Source organism: Arachis hypogaea, chromosome 1 (genome assembly GCF_003086295.3).
Source record: "Arachis hypogaea cultivar Tifrunner chromosome 1, arahy.Tifrunner.gnm2.J5K5, whole genome shotgun sequence".
NCBI lineage: Eukaryota > Viridiplantae > Streptophyta > Magnoliopsida > Fabales > Fabaceae > Arachis > Arachis hypogaea.
The window spans coordinates 1,767,249-1,789,425 of NC_092036.1; the positions used below are offsets into that span (position 1 = coordinate 1,767,249).

General features: G+C 37.8%; 1 protein-coding gene across 8 annotated transcripts; it reads right to left on the reverse strand.

Annotated features, from left to right (window-relative positions):
• Window positions 1-2,909: 2,909 nt before the first annotated feature.
• LOC112789693 (protein FAR1-RELATED SEQUENCE 9) lies at window positions 2,910-7,566 on the reverse strand. 8 transcript variants are annotated; one of them, XM_025831710.3, is made up of 5 exons: window positions 7,320-7,566; window positions 6,192-6,351; window positions 5,858-5,956; window positions 4,084-5,565; window positions 2,910-3,425 (listed from the first exon to the last, which is right to left on the reverse strand). In XM_025831710.3, exons 4-5 carry the CDS (start codon window positions 5,560-5,562, stop codon window positions 3,258-3,260), a joined length of 1,647 nt encoding a protein of 548 aa, XP_025687495.1. In that variant the 5' UTR covers window positions 5,563-5,565; window positions 5,858-5,956; window positions 6,192-6,351; window positions 7,320-7,566; the 3' UTR covers window positions 2,910-3,257. The 8 variants fall into 8 exon arrangements, with proteins under 8 accessions (XP_025687495.1, XP_072091156.1, XP_072091152.1 ...); XM_072235055.1 differs by lacking the exon at window positions 6,192-6,351 and adding an exon at window positions 6,389-6,441 and having other exon boundaries at window positions 7,320-7,543; XM_072235051.1 differs by having other exon boundaries at window positions 6,192-6,441; window positions 7,320-7,533.
• Window positions 7,567-22,177: the final 14,611 nt, after the last annotated feature.

Genomic DNA, 22,177 nt, shown 5'->3' on the forward strand with positions numbered 1-22,177 from the left:
TCAGTATAAATACACCGAAAATTCTTAACAATACACATAAATGTCTTAGTTTTACATCACAATTCACTACAAATACACAAAAATATTTTCTTTAATGCTGCTTTTTTTTCCTTACTTCATTCTTTCTTTTATTTGAATAAATGTAGGTTCATTATTTTTCAAGTAATTTTGTAGCATTTTGTATTTTTTCTTCTTCTTTGTTTGATTTTTTTGTTTTTATTCTAGTTAAGAGAATAAAAGAAGAAGAGATTTGAGAAGGTAAAACAAGAAAGAAAAATAAATAAGAAAAAAAATGGTGATGATGATGAAAAGAAAAAGAAGAAGCAGCAAAAGATGAGAAGGAGGAAGAGTTTGAATTATACAGAACTTATAAGTATAAATACACCGAAATTTTTTAACAATACACAAAAATATCTTAGTTTTACACCGAAATTTACTACAAATACACGAAATGAATGTAGGTTCATCTTCTTTCAAGTAATTTTGCAGTATTATGTGTTTTTTCTTTTTTGTTTGATTTTTTTGTTTTTATTTTTGTTATGATAGTAAAATAAGAAGAAACTTGAGAAAATTCTGTGGTAAAAATTTTGGATCAGGTAACGTCATCAATATAGCAAAATTTTTACAATAATAATAACGATAACGATGATACGTATAAGAAGAAGATGACGATGATAAAAGAGAAAAATAACAAAAAAGAAAGAGAAGAAGAAGACGAAGTATCAGAAGTGACAAAGAAAAAAGAGAAAAAGAAAAAAAATATATAGAAATACGTAAATATAAATGACTTGTATGCAAAAAAATATTTGGGTGAAATAATTACTCTAACAACTAATTTTACTTATTTATAAAGGAAGCGTCAAAATCAAAATAGTAGCTCCCAAATGAAAAATCTAAGCTGAAAATAATAATTATGCATATCTATTGAAATTCGAACACACAAGAAAATCGAAAATAGAAGTCTAAATTGTTATCGAATATACATAATTCAATTTCACTAAGTGTTTAGAATAAGTAATATGACCACAATTTAATTTATTATGTGTCAAATAATTTGTTATTGTTATTATATTAAAAAATTTATAATAAAGTCTTTGATTAAATTTATAAATTTATTATTGTAATATTGATCATAATATTGAGAGATAAATCTTTTATAATTTAATTTAAATTGTTCTTGGTCATAGGATTATTAAAAGAACATTAATAATTTGAAAAGATCAATATATATATATATATATATATATATATATATATATATATATATATATATATATATATATATATATATAGATAGTACATATAGAGATATGACCATTAAACTGACTTATTTTGAGAATTTTTAATGATTATAATTATTACATATTTGTTAATAGGATATTTTCAAGATGAACATAGTAATAGAGTTTCTTTTTATCTGCGACTGTCATAGTAATTAACAATGTATTTATTATACTTTGATTCCAGACAATTAATAGCCTAGGGTGCTAGTTGAATGGATATTGGGTATGATTTAAATACTTGTAGAATTATAATTCGTCAATAAGAAATTCGTCAACTCTCGATAAAGAGTTTGAACTCTATGATTATAATGACGGAAATAAGTAAAATCTTGGCCAAGGAGATTGAATGAATGAAGAAATGAATTTCTTAGGTCATTCATAGTTCATTACAATAATGGTAACAAGTTAGAGTTTTGACAATTAAACCATAATCTAAAGATTAACTAAGACCTAGAAAGATGGAAGAAATTATACTTTGTTATTGTCGGGTTCTTAGTAAAAATATATTATTGATTTATTTCATACTATCGAGTCGTTAAGGAGTATTGCTAGATATCAATCTTGATTAATAAATTTAGTGTGACTAATTTACTACCTGCTTAGTATTGAACCTAGGTCACATACTGACCAGTGTTCTAACTTTTGCTGTAGAATATTTAATTATTATTTTTTATTTGATCAAATAAATAATTATATTAATTCAAATGGAATATTATTATACTCTTTGTTAGCACTAAGAATATATTAATAATATGATAATTAAGAATATTTAATGAGAATGGAAAATAATTAGTTATTATATTTTTAAATTTGAATTCTAAATTTAGACAAGATCTTAACTGATTCTGTTTTAAATTGAGTTATAATATGATTTATAAATTTAAAAGATTCAAATTTAAAATAAGATAAAATTCAAATTTAAAATCAATAACAAATCTCATACTATATATATATATATATATATATATATATATATATATATATATATGCCAAGAGTAGAAAAAAACACTAATAACACATAAGTATTTTATTCCTTTATCTCTCCATATATAAATGTATGTGAGTATAATTCTTAAAGAAGAATTTTATGGTGTGCAAAGAAATTTCTCAATTTAGATCAGATATCCATTAGTTAAAAATTGACAACAAAGATTGGTCTCGGTGTGAATATCCAAAACGTCTTCGTACTATCGAAGAAAAAAAGTAATTTTTACTATCATACTCAAGTATTTGAATCAGATCTATATTACTAGAATAAAATTTAAGCCACAAAATAAATTACTAGAATAAAATTTAAGCCACAAAATAAACTTTTAGAATTATTTTCTTTTTTCTCACTGCATATTATGAACACATGGTAATCAATAAGTTCACTTGTTCTCACAAGGACCAATCCGAGTGTCATTTTAGAGTATATTTGGAAATTTTAATGAGATGAAATTAAATTAAAAATTGAGAGAATGGATGTGCAATTCAATTGTTCACTTGTTCTCACAAGGACCAACCCAAGTGTCATTTTAGAGTATATTTGGAAATTTTAATGAGATGAAATTAAATTAAAAATTTTGAGAGAATGGATGTGCAATTCAATTGTCACACCAATTCTTAAATTTGGAACAAAAAGAATTGAATTAAAAAGAATATATTTAACATTACTATTTTAACCACAACTAAGGTAACTGCGGCTTCGTTTTTCTTCTCTTCTCTCCCTATGGTTCTGAAGAACATTCAGAGGAAATATTATACAAAAAGAAAGCCAAGCACAAACAAATGACTACACAAAACAGATGCAAAATATACAACAAATGATATGAACAACAAAAAAACACTGAACATTGAAACACTGAAAATCCATGCCTAAGAGTCTTGGACTGAAAAATTAACCCCACTTTCACAAGTATTACACTACTTCACAATAATACATTCCACCTACATGTTTTGTTGGGTGTGTTCCTACTCTGCAAAAGAATGCAGTCACTCTTTCAAACTAAGTCTTGCATTTTGGACCTTAACAGATAGGTTCATCTTTTGTTCTTCCATATCCCTTAGCACAGCCAGCAGGTTTGCCCTATAAACTTCGCATCGTTGATTTGTGGTCTCTAACTCGGCAGTCAACTCTCGGATCTTCTTTTGCTTCTCCTCCTGACAAATAGGAAGTTAAAGTAAAAATGGAATTATATATTTATATAATGACATGAGCTTTGATAAACATAAATTTGAGGTGAGGTCAAGATCAAGTGTTGAGTACAATCAGATAGTGATCACATCTTATCACTGTATCATGGAAAACGGGTGCAATTCAAATTCAATCAATGCGATTTCCTTTTCTCAAAAATGGAAGAACTACTGTTTAACATGGGTTGGGGAAAGATCATTCTATGATGGGGGAAACAGTTGATTTGTTATAACCAAAACATGCAGAGTAAGGATTCTTCTTATAAAGCACATAAATAACAAAAAGAATAAACTGAATATTCGGTCCTTTTTAAATGTTTAGTCACAGAGGGACAGATCACAAAAACCAGCAAATTATAAAAGCAAAGTATAAAATAAGAATAGGATAGCTAAATAACCTAAATTTGAAATTACTATCAGCTAGAAAATTAGAAAGCAGCAAACAACAAATGCTCCCTTCCACTGAGTTAATTTGCTTTTAACTGTAAACAATATTAAGCATTAATACTTTAATAGCATACTTCCTTGGATGCAACTCATTGTCTAATTTATCAAGCAAAGATTTTGCATACCTAATGCTAGGTTTATTATGTACAGGGAAAATCACAAGCTCAAAGAAACTAACCGCAGATTGATAGCTATGTACATCTTCATCTGCTGCGATTAATTCATCCCTTTCTCCATTAGAGACTGTATCTCCCCCTGCAGTTCCTATACTTTGACTTTTTACAGCAGCAACCTTCTTAACAGCTTCATTCAAAGCTTTCATTGCAACATGATAGATTTGGATGGATTTTGCACCTTCTTCTACATATCTGATTGCTTCTTGTCGCAGGTTGTTGTAACGAACTGTTACACTGTCACCAGAACTGCTTGGGAACTCAGAAGCATGTTCATCTGAAAAGCCACCAGCTTTTGCGTTCCTTGTCCATCGTTTCAAAACATACTGAGATGGAAGTCTCAGAACATTCTTAGCCCTGAAAACTGATAATATATGCCTACAAATAGTTCCTGAATATTCAAACATCAGACAGCTGCAACTAGCTTTCATCTCAAAAGAGTTAAAAGTAACGATTTGAGATTTAGTCTTCTCTCCAAATTTAGCAACTCGGTAAGTAGTGATAGTTCCTGAATCTTCAATTTTTGTAGCAGGATTAGCCATAGTCTCTATAAACTCATCCTGAAATTTCAAGAATATCTTTCTTGTATAAAGACTTGCAGCTTGTTTTTCCATAGGAGATGGTGTTTTTAAAAGTGGGTTAGTGTTAATGGTGTCATAATCTGCTTTTAATTCCCTTTCATGCCAAGTTAATACAGCTTTCTCATATTGTCTAACCAATAACTGTATGGTTGTGGAAGCATTCACATATCCATCAAAGAATGCATTCAAACATTCATTTTTGTCCATTATAGAAATCTCCCCAAAGAAAGTATCCTGCAAGTAGACAGGAACCCAATGATGCCGTGCATTATACATGGATTGAAGCCATTCATTATCCATGACGCAGTATTTTTCCAACAGTGATGGCCAATAAGACTCAAACTCATCAATTGTCTCACTCTCGTTAACACATTTCCGAAAATCTGTTTCAAAATCAGGATTGGATAGCCATAGATGTGCCAGTCTCTCTCGGGTCTCTCTGAATATGCTCCCTGTAGACACCCTATGGCGAGTTGGAGGGAGAACCTGCGCAACAGCCACTTGTATTAAAGGATCAAAGTCTGTTGTAATGGAGACAGGATAGTGACCAGACATGGCTTGGAGAAAAGTCCTAAATAGCCATATATATGAAGATTCAGCTTCATTTAAAATCAACGCGCAACCAAATAACACCGGTAGGCCATGATGATTAAATCCGGTGAAAGAGGCAAATGGCATCCGATACCGGTTAGTCTTATAGGTGGTGTCCAATATAATAGCATCTCCAAAATTAGAGTAGTTCACTCTAGATGTTGCATCGGCCCAAAATATATTACCAGCCGAGTGATCATTATCATTCTGGACTGCATAAAAGAAGGCTGGATTCTCTGCTTGCATGCGCTTCAGATAGTCCAATAATTGATGTCCCCCGCCCCCAAGGGGATGCTGTCTAAGGCTACTCATGTTCTGCTCACAAATTATATTTAGATGGACAAAAAAAAGGTTCTTTCACAAAATAAAAGTGGGATGGTAAAAAATAGAAGATTTAAAAAGTTCCTCAAACAAAGTAGGCAGACAGGTATTGCAGTTCGAGTAATCTGCAGTTTCAAAGCTCACAGAAATCACAGCTATAATGTACAAACCATCTAAGTTCTAGAGTTATTAAACATTTCTTCAGCTGTTTTGCACAGAGAATAGTAGCACAAAGCCACAAACTACTAAAGCTGCAAGATATATTCAAGAACTTGTAAGATTTTACCTTTTTTAAGATTCAAGAAGAGCAATTTGTCAGTTTTTGAGCCAATTACAATTATTCCTCAAGTTCAAACAGTGATTCCACAGGTTTTTTTTTATCAACCTGCACCCAGATATAGAAAAAGGGTTTTCAATCAGTTTAACTGACATCTGTCAACATGACAAGACTGCATAGACAAGGCTATTAAATGAGAAATTGAGAATCGAAGGACCTGTAGGGGTTTTAGAAGGGGCGTGGTTCGCAGAATGATTACCCAATATGAAAATTCCTATGAATTGGAAAACATTCCACGAACCACATGCTCCCTTAATCCTTTTCAACTATTTATTTTGTTTACCTTTTGGCTTCCCTTCAATAAAAAGCATTTGGTCCATTTAAGGGTGTTTCCCTAAGTGTATATGCATAGGGATTATCTTGCATCGTTACTGGCTTATCCCTTTTGGTGTTACTCGTATCTTGGATTTATATGAGGATGTCCCATATAAAATCTTCTTATTCTATCAAAAACAAATGAATATGAACAGAAGATCGTACCAGAATATTATCCATGCAGAACAAATATCAGCAAGTTCCATCATAAGTAAATACTACACAAACAAAAATCAAGTCACTTGTATAAACATGAGAAGTAAGTCTTAGGTCGGAGGAGATAACTAAATTGACCTGGACAGAAAATTTGTCGAACAACGAATCTTGTTAAAGCTAATGAACACCAAAAAGAAGTCGAGGGAACCCTAAAATGTTAGATAAATCTACAAAGACAACACAACATGGCAGTTGGAATAGCCTTCAACCATCAGCTACAAGTTGTTAGATTGTTCCATGATAAAGTAGTATGATAAGCCATAGGTCCATATGAACAAAATTCAGAAGCATTGAACAATATGGGGTAGGGTAATGCTAAGGCAACATCAGTCAATTTTTTAAAAACTATTTTGTTTATCCTAAACTCTAGATCCTAAATCATAAACCTTTAATTCTAGACCCTAAGTTATACCTTAAAGAAAAGTCGATAATATTGGCTAACTAGAAGTTATAAATTTGAAACTAAAACTAAGGGTAGTAATTGCTGAAGAAAAAAAAATAAAGAAAACAAGTAGATTTGGCTGGAAGGCGATCTGAAACAAATTTTGTTTCAGTCTAAGGAGAGAGATTATGGTAGTGACAAAGAGAAATTGTTGCACACATGGACGCCGGTGGCATTTAATTAATATCTAACCAAACACAAACACAGACACGATCAATGATCAGTGAAGCAGCAAGATTGAAAAACAAGAACAATTAGCTCAATAACACCACAAAATCACACATGGAATTAGGATAAGAGTCATAGCAGGAAAGAGGAAACAAGTAACAGCAGAAACAAGAGAGTAAAAATGTTCTAGAAAGACTCAAAAATAAAGAACTAAAAAGAGAAACGGAAACTGAAACGGAGAGGAGTGGGGTTGAATTGAAGATAAAACACCTGCGAGCGGCGGCAGGGGCTTGTCTAGAAAGGGAAGCTCTGGCTTGCGCGGCGACATTTGCTGGTTCGTGGTTACTTATGAATGGTGTTGGAGAGTACAGAGTAGTACTGATTAAAACTACGGCGAGGAAGAAGAAAAAGAAGATGCGATGCCCAGGTTTCAGTCTCAATTGCGAAAGAGAAAAAGAGATTTTACGATGAGAGCTGGTTTAGTGCAGTAGCAAAATAATAATTGAAATTTTTAACTAATTTCGATGCAATAATTTTTTATATTTAAAAATTTTAAAATATTATTTGTATATCAAAATCAGTCACTAAAATCTTTACCAACGGAGACTCGAACCCGCAACCTCTTAACTGAGTATAAGGAGATTATGTCATTTGAAATCATCTATCAATATATTTGTATATAAATACATGTGATTTAATTTATTTTTAATGTATATTTGTATTTCAATATGTAACGTAATAATTAAAAATTTTATACTAATAATTAACTTTAATAACTGATTTTGGTGTATACGTAATGTAATATAATAGTTAAAATTTTTTTAACTGAGTCATGATATATTAATATTACAATTTTTTTATTTAAATTAATTAAATATATTATTTATTAAATTTCGTAACGTGTAGAATATTTATTGATATAATTTTACACATCTTAGATACTAAATCATAATTCTTGTTAAATAACACTCTTTTTGTTTGATGTTCGTACCTTGCTAAAACATAGACACAAGAAACGTGTCTATTATTTATATTTTGAGACACAAAATAAAAAAGACACACTTACACACAAACACACACAATACATGTATTTCATGTCTCAGTGAAACGATGAGACATAGATTTTGGGCGATGAACACGAATTTGTATCACTATTTTTAGACGATTTTATTCTCGTTCATTTTTTGAAATTCCAAAGGTCTCTCCTATTTGTTTCAAACCCTAACCAGTGATGATTTATTGTGTAATTATTTTGCATCATCAAAGCTGTACCACCGCTGAACATCGTCTATGTTTTTCACCGACTCTCCTCTCTGATTACTGCGTGCTGTGCTCCGGTCGCGGTGAGCTTGTGTTGCTATTCTGCCACCTTTACCTCTCGATCCCGCAGCCGCATTAGCCTCAAACTCTAGCTGTGTTTCTGCTGCGTATTGAGTCTTTTATCCTCCGACGCTGCACCATCTGCTCTATCGGTGTGCTTTACCTCGTTGTCTCTGGTATTTTTTCTTTTGTGGAGTTTTTTGTTTTAATTTTGATTATTGATCAGATGGGTTTTTGTTGATTAATTGCTATTCTAGTATTTGGGTATGTGAACAATCGAATTGTATGTAAATCTGGGAATTGTTTGTAATTATTCATTTTATTTTCATCTGAAATCTTCAATAGGCAATGGATAATCTCGATGGTGGTTGTTTTAATGCATTTTGAAGCTTGATAAGTTATTTTTCCTAATCGAAGAGGAAAAAGAATGAAAAAAGCCATGTGTCTAATTGAAAGAAACAAGTTATTATAAATTATACTTGATAAATTGTTCTCACCATCAAACATTTTCTGGCCAACTATGGAGCAAAATCTTCAAAAAGAAAAGAGTTGTAGAAGGAGTTTTTGCTGCTGCAATAAATAAAATTTTGTTATTGATCTGCTCTTGTTATTAGTGCTAATTGTTGATAAAACTAGTGATAAAAATGTTGTTCTAATTGCTGATTAATATGTTAATCAAATTGTTTATTAAATTATTAATAGGTGAGCTTTTTAATTATTATCTTTTGATGAATGCTAGAGGACAATTTATTTGTATTGTGTTTATAAAATTGCTTATCAAACTACTTACCAAGTTGTTGACCAAATGATTTGTATTATGTGTTTATAAAAATTGAATAAGTTAGATGACAATTGTTTGTAAAAAAATTGACATATTAATTTACAAGTCTGTTGTTTCATTGTGATAGTAGTTAGAGTCAATTTTATCTTAGAAAATTATAATCTCAAAGCATTATTTAATTTTTTTTATTTTCATTAATAAAAAATTACATATTAAAACTCTTAATTATTTTTCAACTGACATTTTTATTAATATGTATTTAATTAGATTTTAATCATATTTCTTTTATTTTGTACATGGCATCTAAGCCAGTTGGTTGGTTACTTAGGTGTGAAATCTATTAGTATGCTTTGAACTTGATTATGTGAGCATATGCTTATGTAATGAGTGTTTTTCCTATTTTAGTTTAATTGAGTGCTTTTCCTATTTATACAAATTATTAGGGTTCTTCATTTATGTATTTACTTGTTATTGTTTCTTAGGAAGTGATGATGGATCATTCTAAACAAATTAAGCTATGTATTGAATATTACTGAATTATGAGAATGCAATTTGACACGTTAATGCTGCTTTTTTTAGTAACTTTATATATGTATATTAGGAATAGATAGTGGGGTCATTCTTCGATTGGTCGAAGAGTGAACACACTGCCACTAAGGCGAGATGCATTAGATAATATCATTGAGGAGGGTGGAGATAGAAATTGCATATGGAAGTTAAGAATGAGTTTGAATGCATTTGCAATTTTATGTGAATTACTACAAGTTCAAGGTGGATTAGACGAAGATAGTCATGTTGGCATAGGCAAGCAAGTAGCTACTTTCTTAATCATATTAGCTCATCATACCAAAAATCGCAGCGTACAAGTTAGGTTCTATAGGTCTGGTGAAACTATTAGTAGGTATTTTCACAAGGTATTGTGTTCGGTTTTGCGCGTCCAAAGTATCTTATTTGCAAAGGCAGACCCTGTACTGGAAGATTGTGTAGATCTCAGATGAAAATGGTTCAAGGTAGATCGTGTATGTAGCTCTAATTTTTATTGGTCAGATTTACTCTGCGTGTAATAACTGTTTTTTTCACATTTAATAGGGTTGTCTAGGAGCATTAGATGGAACTTATATAGATGTCAAAGTTTCGAAGAGTGATAAATCTAGATATCGGACGAGGAAATCTAGAATATCCGCCAATGTCTTAGGAGTTTGCAATCGGAACATGAATTTCGTCTATGTCCTTAGTGGTTGGGAAGGATCGGCATCTGATTCAAGGGTACTTAGGGATGCTATTACTCGACGTAATGGCTTGAAAATACCTACTATTATGTCTAAATTAATTTTTTGAAAAGAATAATAACTATTGTTTATGAGAATTACAATGTATTTCTTATATTTTTCCATCCTTCCGTTTTAGGGTGTTATTACTTAGTGGATGTTGGCTATACCAATGGGAGATTTTTATCTCCTTATAGAAATGTTCGCTATCATGTGAATGAGTGAGTTCAAGGTCATCGGACACCACAAAATTGTCTAGAGTTATTTAATAAGAAGCACTCTTCAGCTAAAAATGTGATTGAACGGTGCTTTGGGTTGCTTAAGAAAAGATGGGCAATTCTACGAAGTCCCTCGTTCTATCCTATTAGGGTTCTATCCCTCGTTCTATCCCCGCCAATTGACTGAACAAGAAACTGAACAATTTGTGGTGTTCATGGAGAAATTAGTTGTTGAAGGCAAGAGGGAAGATGCCGCTCAATTTAAGACATGGGCATTTCAAAAGCTGGCAGACAAGATGAATGAGAAGTTTCCTGAATGTGGTCTCACTATGAAGCACATCAGAAACAAACACAAACGCCTGAAAGAAAAATATATGTTTGTGGTTGAGATGTTGGGTTGTAGTAGTTTTGGGTGGAATTCTGAAAAGATGTGTGTTGAAGTGGATAATAAACAAGTACTAGAAGCTTGGAAAAAGGTGTAATCATAATTTTTTCGCATTTAATCATTCTTCTTACAAGTACTCTTTCGTATGAACATGTAATTGTACGCTTTGTTTTATGTTGTACAGGATCGCAATGTTACACTCTACACTCCAAGCAAGCCATTTTCGTTGTTTGAACGTCTTGGGAGCATTTTTGGCAATGATAGAACTACTAGTCTTTATGCATGCAGTGGAAAAGATGCTGAAGAAGATGTCACACCGGGCTCTACATTTGCTGCGGCCACAGCTGGTGGCTTGGGTTTAGGCGGAGACAATATTGACATGGAGGATTTAGCAGCTGTCGAGAGCAAACTATCCAATACCTTTTCAACCTCGTTTTCTTCATCAAGTGAGAAAAATCAAGGACATCATAGTGCAATTAAAAAAAACAATGATGCTGCAGTGCTATCAAACTTAGCTGAAACTTTTAAAGTTGTGGTTAAGGATCAAGAAAAGCATGTGCAGGTACTAGCCAATATAATGTTCGGTGTTAATGAGCAAGTGAATCTTGGCCGAACGCTAAAGAGTCTTGGTTTTAACAGAATGGAGATCGTGCAAATTGCAAAAAAATTTGTGTAGAATCCAGAATTAAAGACAACCTTTTGGAGTTTGGACGAGGAAAAGATGGCATTCGCTTGAGATATAATGAAAAACTTTTAGCTAGTATTGAGTGTATTGCTAAATTTACTGAGATATTTTGGTAAACTTAATAGACTTTTCAGTGTTATGTTATTTTTTTTTTATGTTGGACAATTGAAATACACTACTTACATTATAACTTTTTTATGCGTTCTGTTGAATTTTATTTGTATTGGGTAATTTATCTATGTAACACGTAGTTAGAACATTAAATTTTGAGATTGGTTTCTGTCTCTTTCATATTAATTAATTAATTAGTTTATATTTTTAGATTTTATTAAGTTAATTTACATGTTAGGATACTTTGAGTTAATTAGTTAAAAGATATGTGAGAATAATAACAATGTATATTATTTTGATTTATATAGTTTTATTCGACATGTTAAGATAATTTGATCTAAGTATAGACGACGTGTTAAAATATTAACATGTTATATCAAATTGTTTTGTTTTAATTAGTTAGGATCATTAGATTTATATTAGCCAAATGATCATTAGTTAGTATAGAACATTTAAAATTTGAATAATTAATTTTTGAAAATTACGTGCAGTTCTTTTTTTTTATCGAATACTTAGGATATTATTAATTAATATTAATATTATTATATGATTACTGTTACGGTAGGTAACCGGAGATTAATACGATGGATGGCGTTTGACGGTCCAAGTGTGTGAAGGAGGAGAACTCCGGATGGATCTGCAACTCGGGAGGCTCCGTCCGACTTGTGCTCGCGAGTGAATGGGGGGTGGTACCTGCAAAGACACTCCGATGCCTAAGTTAGCAAGAGTGTAGGCAGGTCTAGAGAGTATTGGACTTAGGGATACCTGAGGGGTGTCAGTGTATTTATAGTGGTGAGCCAATAACCACCGTTGGAGTAGTGCCGTATCTTTAGGGTGCTAACCGTCCCTATTATCTTGGGGAGGTTAAGATATGGCTTTAAGAAGCGGTTAGAGAGATTTTAGGGGCGGTTACTCATTTGAATGAGTGTTTTTCTGCCAGCTAATCTCACATCCGACTTCTTCAGACCAAGTCGTGGTTGATACCGACTTCTTATATGAAGGTCGGTACTTCAGCTAGGCTTAACCCTTCAGGTTAGGCCTTTTTAGTTGGACCTGGGCCTTTGTATTGGGCCAGGGTATGAACAGTGCCCCTACTTGAGCCCAAATTTTTCTTTAAAGTTTGGGTTCAAGTATTAACTCGGGTTCGTAGTCGACTTGTTTGAAGGAAGCACGGGTCTTAGAAACCGACGTGATTTTCGCGACCTTTTGTTTCTGACAGTTACGTCAATTCAAGCGTCGTGTCCGTTGGGGAAGTATTGAGGGCTTTGGTAACGGTGCAATCTCATTAATGACTGCCCCGTTTTTACCATTATGCCCCTTGGCATGTTTATAAATACTTTCCCTCTCTTTCCATTTTCCGTTTCTGCAATCTTTTCAAACTTCTGTTTCTTTGTTCGTACGTGCTATACTTTCGGGCTTTGGAGACTTCTGCTTCCTCATTTTCAGAAAGAGGTCAGTTTCTTTTCTTCGTCTTTTGCATGACTTGGTTTCGTAGAGGAATAGTTTTGTAGATTGGTTCTTTTCTCCTTTCTAGAGACCTTCTTGATTTTTCTTTTCCTTTTTTTCCTTTTGTAGGTTTTCTTCATTTACCTTTAGGAAAAGAAAAAATGGCCTCCGTAGACTGGGTTGATGTTACAGTTCTGGGGAAAGAGCCGTTGGTGGATGCGGAGTTTGTTACTCACATTCGTACTCATCATCGGCTCTGTACCTCGGAGGAAGACGAACCTAAATATGAATTGATAATCCCGGGTCCTGAAGACCGGGTCTGTTTTGGGAGAGAAAATGAGGCGGCCCCTCATTTTTTCTTTATGTATGAATGCATGATCACCCGCTTGGGTGTTTTTCTTCCTTTCTCGGATTTCGAGATATCTGTTTTGCATCACTGTAGAGTTGCCCCTACTCAACTTCACCCCAATTCTTGGGGTTTTTTGAAGATCTATCAGTTTATAAGCCATGCTCTGGACTTCCCGACTTCTCTGAGGATTTTTTTCTTTCTCTTTCATATGACTAAGCCCTTTAGTGGGCTCAACAACAAACAGCAATGGGTATCCTTCCGAGCCATACAAGGTCGGAGGATTTTTACCCTTTTTGACGAATCTTTTCACGACTTCAAAAACTTCTTTTTCAAAATTCAAGCTGTAGAGGGTCACCACCCCTTTTTCCTGGATGAGCATTCCTCCCCCCGCTTTCCCCTTTATTGGTCGCCGCCTTCCTCTTGTGAAAAGTATGGTCCAGATGACCTTGACGAGGTGGAGGCGGCTATTGTGGGGTTTTTCCGAGAAGCGTGGGGGAGGGCCCCATACTTGGATACCAGGAAAATCCTCCAAGGAACACCGACTTTTGTTCAATCTCAACTAGGTAGTGCATGCATTCTTTATTTCCGAGTTGTTTCCGCCGACTTTCATTCTACCGACTTGTAACTTTTTGTTAGTTGTTTTTGTAGATATGGCAAAAAGGAATGCTCAGGAGGCCAACCAAAGGGTCCAGGAGGCTAAGGCGAAGTCCCGGGCTAGGTCCGGGGGTGCTAAAGCAGTCGTCTCTCCTCCTCCTCCTCCTCCTCCTCCTAAGAATACTGGCACTCCCTCTCAACCCCTTATAATTTCTTCCTCAAGTTTGTCTCGACCACCTCCTTCTGCCCAAACTCTCTCCGAGCTAGAGAAGAAGAAGCGCAAGACTTCAGAGTCTGGCTCTTCTTCTTTTGATGGTGGGGTTAAGGCGGATGCTCTGGCATTCGTCCGAAAGAACATCTATCCTTTTATAAGTATGGATGATGTTTCTGTTCGAAACCACCTCACCGCCATGGCCGAGGAGAGTTTCAGGACAGCGGGTGTTTGTAACAAACTCTTGGACATTTTTGAGAAGGCTCCCCTCAGCTCTTTGGGGGCATCCTCGAGGGTTGAGGAGTTGGAGGGGAGACTTCTCATTTATGAAAAACATGAGAAAGAATTGAAGGAGGAGAGAGATAGACTGAGGAAGGAGAGGGATCACCTTAAAGAGGAGGAGAGTAAGCTGCGGGCTCAATGCACTTTGGAGGCAAATTTGAGGAAAACAGCGCAGGAGAGCTACCACAGTTTATTCCAAGATATTGTTGTTGTGAGGAAGGACTTGCTAAATTCTCGGAACGCATACGCCGAGTTGGAGGACTCTATCGCCGAGGGCGCCGAGGAGTCTTGGAGAATTTTCTTGGAACAAGTCAGAGTCATTGCTCCCGACTTGGATCTTTCTCCACTACATCCTGACAAAGTAGTTATTGATGGCGCCATCGTTGATCCTCCTGTCCCCGAGGTCGTTTCCGAGTCAGACCTGAAGACTCGGGGACAGAGGATTGTTGATTCTCCTCCTCGTTCCCGAGATGCTCCGAGTTCTTCAGCTGCTTTTCCGACTTCCTCTACGGCCCCTCCTCCTGGTCCTGGTGGCGCTCCTCCCGAGTCTGGTGGTGATTCCTCCACTCCTTCGAAGAAGTGACTCTTATTATTTTTTATGGCTATATGGGGGCCCGGCCTGTGGGTCCCCCCTTTTTTCAACTTTATTTGTTTGTTGGTGGTTGTGAACAATTTCTTGTTTGGCCTTTCAAGGCCGTAAACAAAATGTTCTGATCTGTGCCCCTTTTTTGGATAAGGGTTTTTAGACAAAGCGAATGCCCTTTTTGGATAAGGGTTTAAGTTACCTTGTGCGTGCATGCTTTTTGTTTTTGATATTCCGAAGAACCCTTTTTGATCTTTTTCCTGAAAACCTTTTTCTTGGCTTGTCTTTTTCGAGCCCTTTAGCTTGAGGACTTTTTACGCAACCTTCGATCCTAGGTTTTTCAATCTCTTTTCGTATCCTTTATACTCAACTTTGCTTTTTGATGAGTTTCATGACTTAGGTTATTTTTTCGATGCGTTTTTCCTTTACTCTGAGCTCGGTTTTCTTTTACTCGGAGCTCTTTCGAGTTTGCTTTACTCGGATTTTCAATTCGACTTAAGAGTCGGATGATTCCTGAGTTCTTACGATCAACTCATATAACCTCTTTACGCCGACTTGTACCTCGTCGTTTTATCCTGACGACCATCTAGGTCGGTTCATGGGATTTTCACGTTTTGTCGAGCTTAAGTCGGCGCGTTTCGTAGAAAAACTTATAAAAAATAAAGGAGGATATTTAAAAGAGATATTGTAAATGAAAAAGATCTTTATTAATTGGGGAAGGTACCTTTCTGCTACTAAGGGTCTTGATAGCCTATTTGATGGTCTATTTTCCCTTAGCCTCTACTATGATGCCTCGTTAAAAACCCTTCTCCAGAAAAAACCCTTTTTGGGAAAAAATCATGAAGTTGGGAAAAGAGTACATCAGGGAGTAGAGTTCGCTTTTAACTGTAGTACCTTTTCATATTACAAGCATGCCACGACCTCGGTAGCTCAGTGCCATTCAGGTCGGTTACTTTATAATAACCTTTCCCTAACACTTCCTTGATTTTGTATGGTCCCTTCCAATTTGCAGCGAGCTTTCCTTCTCCTGATTTGTTGACTCCAATGTCGTTTCTGATTAGGACCAAGTCATCTGCAGTAAATGTTCTTCGAATGACTTTCTTGTTGTATCTGGTAGTCATCCTTTGCTTTAATGCTGCTTCTCTTATCTGGGCACCTTCTCGGACCTCGGGGAGCAAGTCGAGCTCCTCTTTGTGCCCCTGTATATTTCCGACCTCGTCATGGAGAATTACCCTTGGGCTTTGCTCATTGATTTCTATTGGAATCATGGCTTCTACGCCGTAGACTAGTCAGAAGGGTGTTTCTCCTGTGGCGGATTGGGGGGTTGTCCTATAAGCCCACAGCACTTGAGGGAGCTCTTCAGCCCAAGCTCCCTTTGCTTCTTGTAGTCTCTTCTTCAATCCTGCCAGTATGACTTTGTTAGCTGCCTCGGCTTGCCCATTGGCTTGTGGGTGTTCCACCGAGGTGAACTGATGCTTGATTTTCATACTGGCTACCAAACTTCTGAAGGTGGCGTCGGTGAATTGGGTTCCATTGTCCATGGTGATGGAATAAGGTATTCCATACCTTGTGATGATGTTTTTGTAGAGGAACCTGCGACTTCTTTGAGCGGTGATGGTGGCTAATGGTTCTGCTTCTATCCACTTTGTGAAGTAATATATTCCCACGATCAAGTACCTAACTTGTCCTGGCGCTTGGGGGAAAGGACCTAACAGATCCATTCCCCATTTTGCGAAAGGCCAGGGGGAAGTTATACTAATGAGCTCTTCTGGTGGAGCTACGTGGAAATTTGCATGCATCTGGCAAGGTTGGCATTTTTTCACGAGGTCTGTGGCATCTTTCTGCAAGGTCGGCCAATAGAATCCTGCTCGGATTACTTTCCTGGCCAGCGACCTTGCTCCGAGATGGTTTCCGCAGATTCCACTATGTACTTCTTCCAACACCTCGGTGGTTCTTGAGGTCGGTACGCACTTCAGCAATGGTGTTGATATTCCTCTTCTGTAAAGGACATTTCTCACCAAAGTATAATGTTGTGCTTCCCTTCGGATCCTTTTAGCTTCTTTCTCCTCCTTGGGGAGGATGTCGAATTTCAGGTATTCGACTAAGGGATTCATCCATCCGAGGTTTAATCCGACCACTTCAAGTACCTCTTGTTCATCTTCTGTTTTTGACACCGAGGGCTCTTGGAGAGTTTCTTGGATCAGGCTTCTATTGTTTCCTCCTGGTTTGGTACTTGCTAACTTGGATAGGGCATCTGCTCTGCTATTTAGATCCCGAGTTATGTGTTTAACTTCGGTTTCCGCAAAGCGCCCAAGGTGCTCCAAGGTTTTCTCCAAGTATCTCTTCATATTGGGGTCCTTTGCCTGATACTCTCCACTTATTTGGGAAGTCACCACCTGTGAGTCGCTATAGACCATCACCTTTGTAGCGCCAACTTCTTCTGCTAATTTTAATCCGGCAATCAAGGCTTCATATTCTGCCTGATTATTTGAAGCCGGAAATTCGAATTTTAAGGAGACCTCTATCTGGGTTCCTTTTCCATCTACCAATATTATGCCCGCGCCGCTCCCTGTCTTGTTGGAGGACCCGTCTACATAGAGTTCCCATGTAGTCGGCTTTTCCTCTTGTTCACCGGCATATTCTGCAATGAAGTCAGTGAGGCATTGGGCTTTAATTGCTGTCCGAGATTCGTATCTCAGATCAAACTCGGAGAGCTCTATCGCCCATTGAACCATTCTCCCTGCAACATCCGTCTTCTGGAGGATTTGCTTCATGGGTTGGTTCGTACGGACTCTTATTGTGTGAGCCTGAAAGTAAGGTCGTAGCCTTCGTGAGGCTATCACTAAGGAGTAGGCAAACTTCTCTAGTTTGTGGTACCTTAGCTCAGGGCCTTGTAGGACCTTACTGATAAAGTAGACCGGGTGCTGCCTGACCTCGTCTTCTCTGATCAGGGCTGATGAGACAGCCCTGTTTGCCACGGATAGGTACAGGACGAGGTCTTTTCCCGGTACTGGTCGGGTTAATATAGGAGGTCGACTTAGGAATCTTTTGAACTCTTGGAACGCCTCCTCGCATTCCAAAGTCCATTCAAATTGGCATCCCTTCCTTAATAGAGAAAATAGCGGAAGGGATTTTAGTGCCGATCCCGCTAAAAATCTGGAGAGGGCTGCAAGTCGGCCATTGAGCTGTTGAACCTCTCTCAAACAAGTCGGGCTTTTCATTTTTAGGATGGCTCTGCATTTGTCGGGATTGGCCTCAATCCCTCTTTGTGTTAGCATGAAGCCTAGAAATTTTCCCGCTTCTACTGCGAAGGCGCATTTTGCGGGATTTAGTCTCATCCCATGCGACCTTATAGTGTTGAAGACTTGTGAGAGGTCGGTTAGGAGGTCGACTTCTTGCTTGGTTTTTACTAACATGTCGTCGACGTATACCTCCATTAGGCTCCCTAGGTGGGGGGAAAACACTTTGTTCATCAGCCTTTGATACGTGGCTCCTGCATTCTTTAGTCCGAATGGCATGACCACATAACAATAGTTGGCTTTTGGCGTGATGAACGATGTTTTCTCTTGGTCGGGTTCGTGCATCGGGATTTGGTTGTATCCCGAGTAGGCGTCCATGAATGATAAGTATTGGTACCCTGAGCTGGAGTCTACCAGGGTATCAATACTCGGTAGGGGATAAGGGTCCTTAGGACATGCCTTATTCAAGTCGGTATAGTCGACGCACATTCTCCATTTACCATTCTGTTTCTTGACTAGCACTACGTTGGCTAGCCACGTTGGGTATTTGACCTCCCTGATAAAGCCGGCTTCCAGGAGCGCCTGTACTTGCTCTTCTACTATTGAGGCTCGCTCTGGTCCGAGCTTGCGTCTTCTTTGCTGTATAGGTCGGGACCCTGGGTAAACCGAGAGTTTGTGGGACATGAGCTCAGGATCAATCCCGGGCATGTCAGAAGCCTTCCAGGCGAAGAGGTCGAAATTAGCTCTTAGGAGTTCACCCAACCTTTGTTTTAGGGTTTCCCCTAGGTTGGCTCCTATGTAAGTATTTTTTCCTTCCTCCTCACCGACTTGTATCTCCTCGGTTTTTCCTCCCGGTTGGGGTCGCAACTCTTCTCTGGTTCTTGTGCCGCCTAGCTCTATGGTGTGGACTTCTTTGCCCTTTTTTCTCAGATTTAGGCTTTCGTTATAGCACTTTCTCGCCAATTTTTGATCTCCCCTCACCGTTGCTATTCCTCCTGGAGTCGGGAATTTCATGCAAAGGTGGGGAGTGGATACCACTGCTCCGAGGCGATTAAGGGTAGTTCTGCCGATTAAGGCATTGTAGGCTGACCCTTCATCGATGACTATGAAGTCTATACTCAGAGTCCTTGATTTTTCCCCTCTTCCAAAAGTGGTGTGAAGGGGTAAAAATCCCAGTGGTTTTATTGGCGTATCCCCTAACCCATATAGGGTGTCGGGGTAGGCTCTCAACTCCTTTTCATCTAACCCTAGCTTGTCGAAGGCGGGCTTGAAAAGAATGTCCGCCGAGCTTCCTTGGTCTACTAGGGTTCTGTGGAGATGGGCATTGGCTAGGATCATGGTTATCACCACGGGGTCATCGTGCCCGGGGATTACTCCTTGCCCATCTTCTTTTGTGAATGAGATAGTGGGGAGGTCGGGTGTCTCTTCCTCGACCTGATAAACCCTCTTGAGATGTCTTTTGCGAGAAGATTTGGTGATTCCACCTCCCGCAAACCCTCCTGAGATCATATGGATATGTCTCTCTGGGGTCTGTGGTGGTGGATCTCTTCTATCCATGTCATCTCGCTTTCTTTTTCCGTGACCGTCCAACCTTTCCATGAGATATCTATCAAGCCGACCTTCTCTAGCCAGCTTTTCTATCACATTCTTAAGGTCGTAGCAGTCGTTAGTGGAGTGACCATATATCTTATGGTACTCGCAATAATCGCCGTGGCTTCCCCCTTTTTTATTTTTAATAGGTCTAGGGGGTGGCAGCCTTTCAGTGTGGCAAATCTCTCTGTATACGTCCACTATAGAGGTTTTTAGAGGAGTATAAGAGTGATATTTTCTGGGCCTTTCGAGACCGAGTTCTTCCTTCTTCTTGCCTTCCCTTTCCCTTTCCTTAGATGAGGAAGCGGGTCCGGGTCGCCAACTCAGGTCTCTTAATTTTGCATTCTCTTCCATGTTGATGTACTTTTCGGCCCTTTCCTGTACATCATTAGAGAAACGGGGTGTCTTTTAGATATGGACTGGGAGAAGGGACCTTCTCTAAGCCCATTGACTAACCCCATTATGACTGCCTCTGTGGGCAGGTCTTGGATCTCTAAACATGCTTTATTGAACCTTTCCATATAGGCTCGTAAAGACTCTCCGACCTCCTGTTTTATTCCCAGGAGGCTCGGTGCATGTTTTACCTTGTCCTTTTGGATTGAGAACCTCATCAAGAACTTCCTTGAGAGGTCTTCAAAGCTGGTGATGGATCTCGGGGGGAGGCTATCAAACCACTTCATCGCTGCTTTTGATAAAGTGGTTGGGAAAGCCTTGCATCTCGTAGCGTCGGAGGCATCAGCTAGATACATCCGACTTTTAAAGTTGCTCAGATGATGCTTTGGATCCGTGGTTCCATCATAGAGGTCCATGTCGGGGCTTTTAAAGTTCCTTGGAACTTTTGCCCTCATTATGTCCTCGCTGAAAGGATCTTCTCCGCCCGGAAGTTGGTCTTCTTGTTCGTCGCGGGAATTCTTGAGGGAGGATTCTAGCTGTAAGAGTTTTCTTTCTAACTCTTTTCGCCGTTCCATCTCCTCTTTGAGGTATTTCTCAGTTTCCTTCTGTTTTTCCCGCTCCTGCTCCAATTGTTCCAGGCGGCTATGGACTAATCCCATCAATTCAGTTATGTGGGATGGTCCACCCTTTTCCGACTCACGTCCATCTGAGGAATTTACCTTCGGATTCTTCATTCCGGAGGTACCCTCTCTGTGTTGGTCGTTATCTTGCTGTTGGGCCATGTCCTCGTTGTCATTACCTATGTCTAGATTCTCTTGTTCAGAATCTGTTTCCACATGGCCTTCTTCGTGGGATCTATCCGCCATTGATGGATGATCTCTCGGGTCCCCGGCAACGGCGCCAATGTTACGGTAGGTAACCGGAGATTAATACGATGGATGGCGTTTGACGGCCCAAGTGTGTGAAGGAGGAGAACTCCGGATGGATCTGCAACTCGGGAGGCTCCGTCCGACTTGTGCTCGCGAGTGAATGGGGGGTGGTACCTGCAAAGACACTCCGATGCCTAAGTTAGCAAGAGTGTAGGCAGGTCTAGAGAGTATTGGACTTAGGGATACCTGAGGGGTGTCAGTGTATTTATAGTGGTGAGCCAATAACCACCGTTGGAGTAGTGCCGTATCTTTAGGGTGCTAACCGTCCCTATTATCTTGGGGAGGTTAAGATATGGCTTTAAGAAGCGGTTAGAGAGATTTTAGGGGCGGTTACTCATTTGAATGAGTGTTTTTCTGCCAGCTAATCTCACATCCGACTTCTTCAGACCAAGTCGTGGTTGATACCGACTTCTTATATGAAGGTCGGTACTTCAGCTAGGCTTAACCCTTCAGGTTAGGCCTTTTTAGTTGGACCTGGGCCTTTGTATTGGGCCAGGGTATGAACAATTACATTCATAAAATTGAATATTTTTATTAACGAAATTATATATGTATTTAATTCTAATATTTAATTACAATAAATATTAGATATTTATGAGTTAGATAAGATTAATCTGAAAGATTACTAGTTGCTATTTTGATAGAGATTTCGATTACTCTTACCACATCGTGTGACATTGCCATCCTCCCGCTTGACATGCCATTGTCTTATATTAGGGTGGCTAGATTCAGACATGTAGTAGA

Excerpts from the sequence above, each read along its gene's own strand:
- LOC112789693 (XM_025831710.3), bottom strand. The coding sequence starts at position 5,562 with ATGAGTAGCCTTAGACAGCATCCCCTTGGGGGCGGGGGACATCAATTA. Across the intron at positions 3,426-4,083 it reads TACATAGCTATCAATCTGCG|GAGGAGAAGCAAAAGAAGAT; the intron begins GTTAGTTTCTTT and ends CCTATTTGTCAG.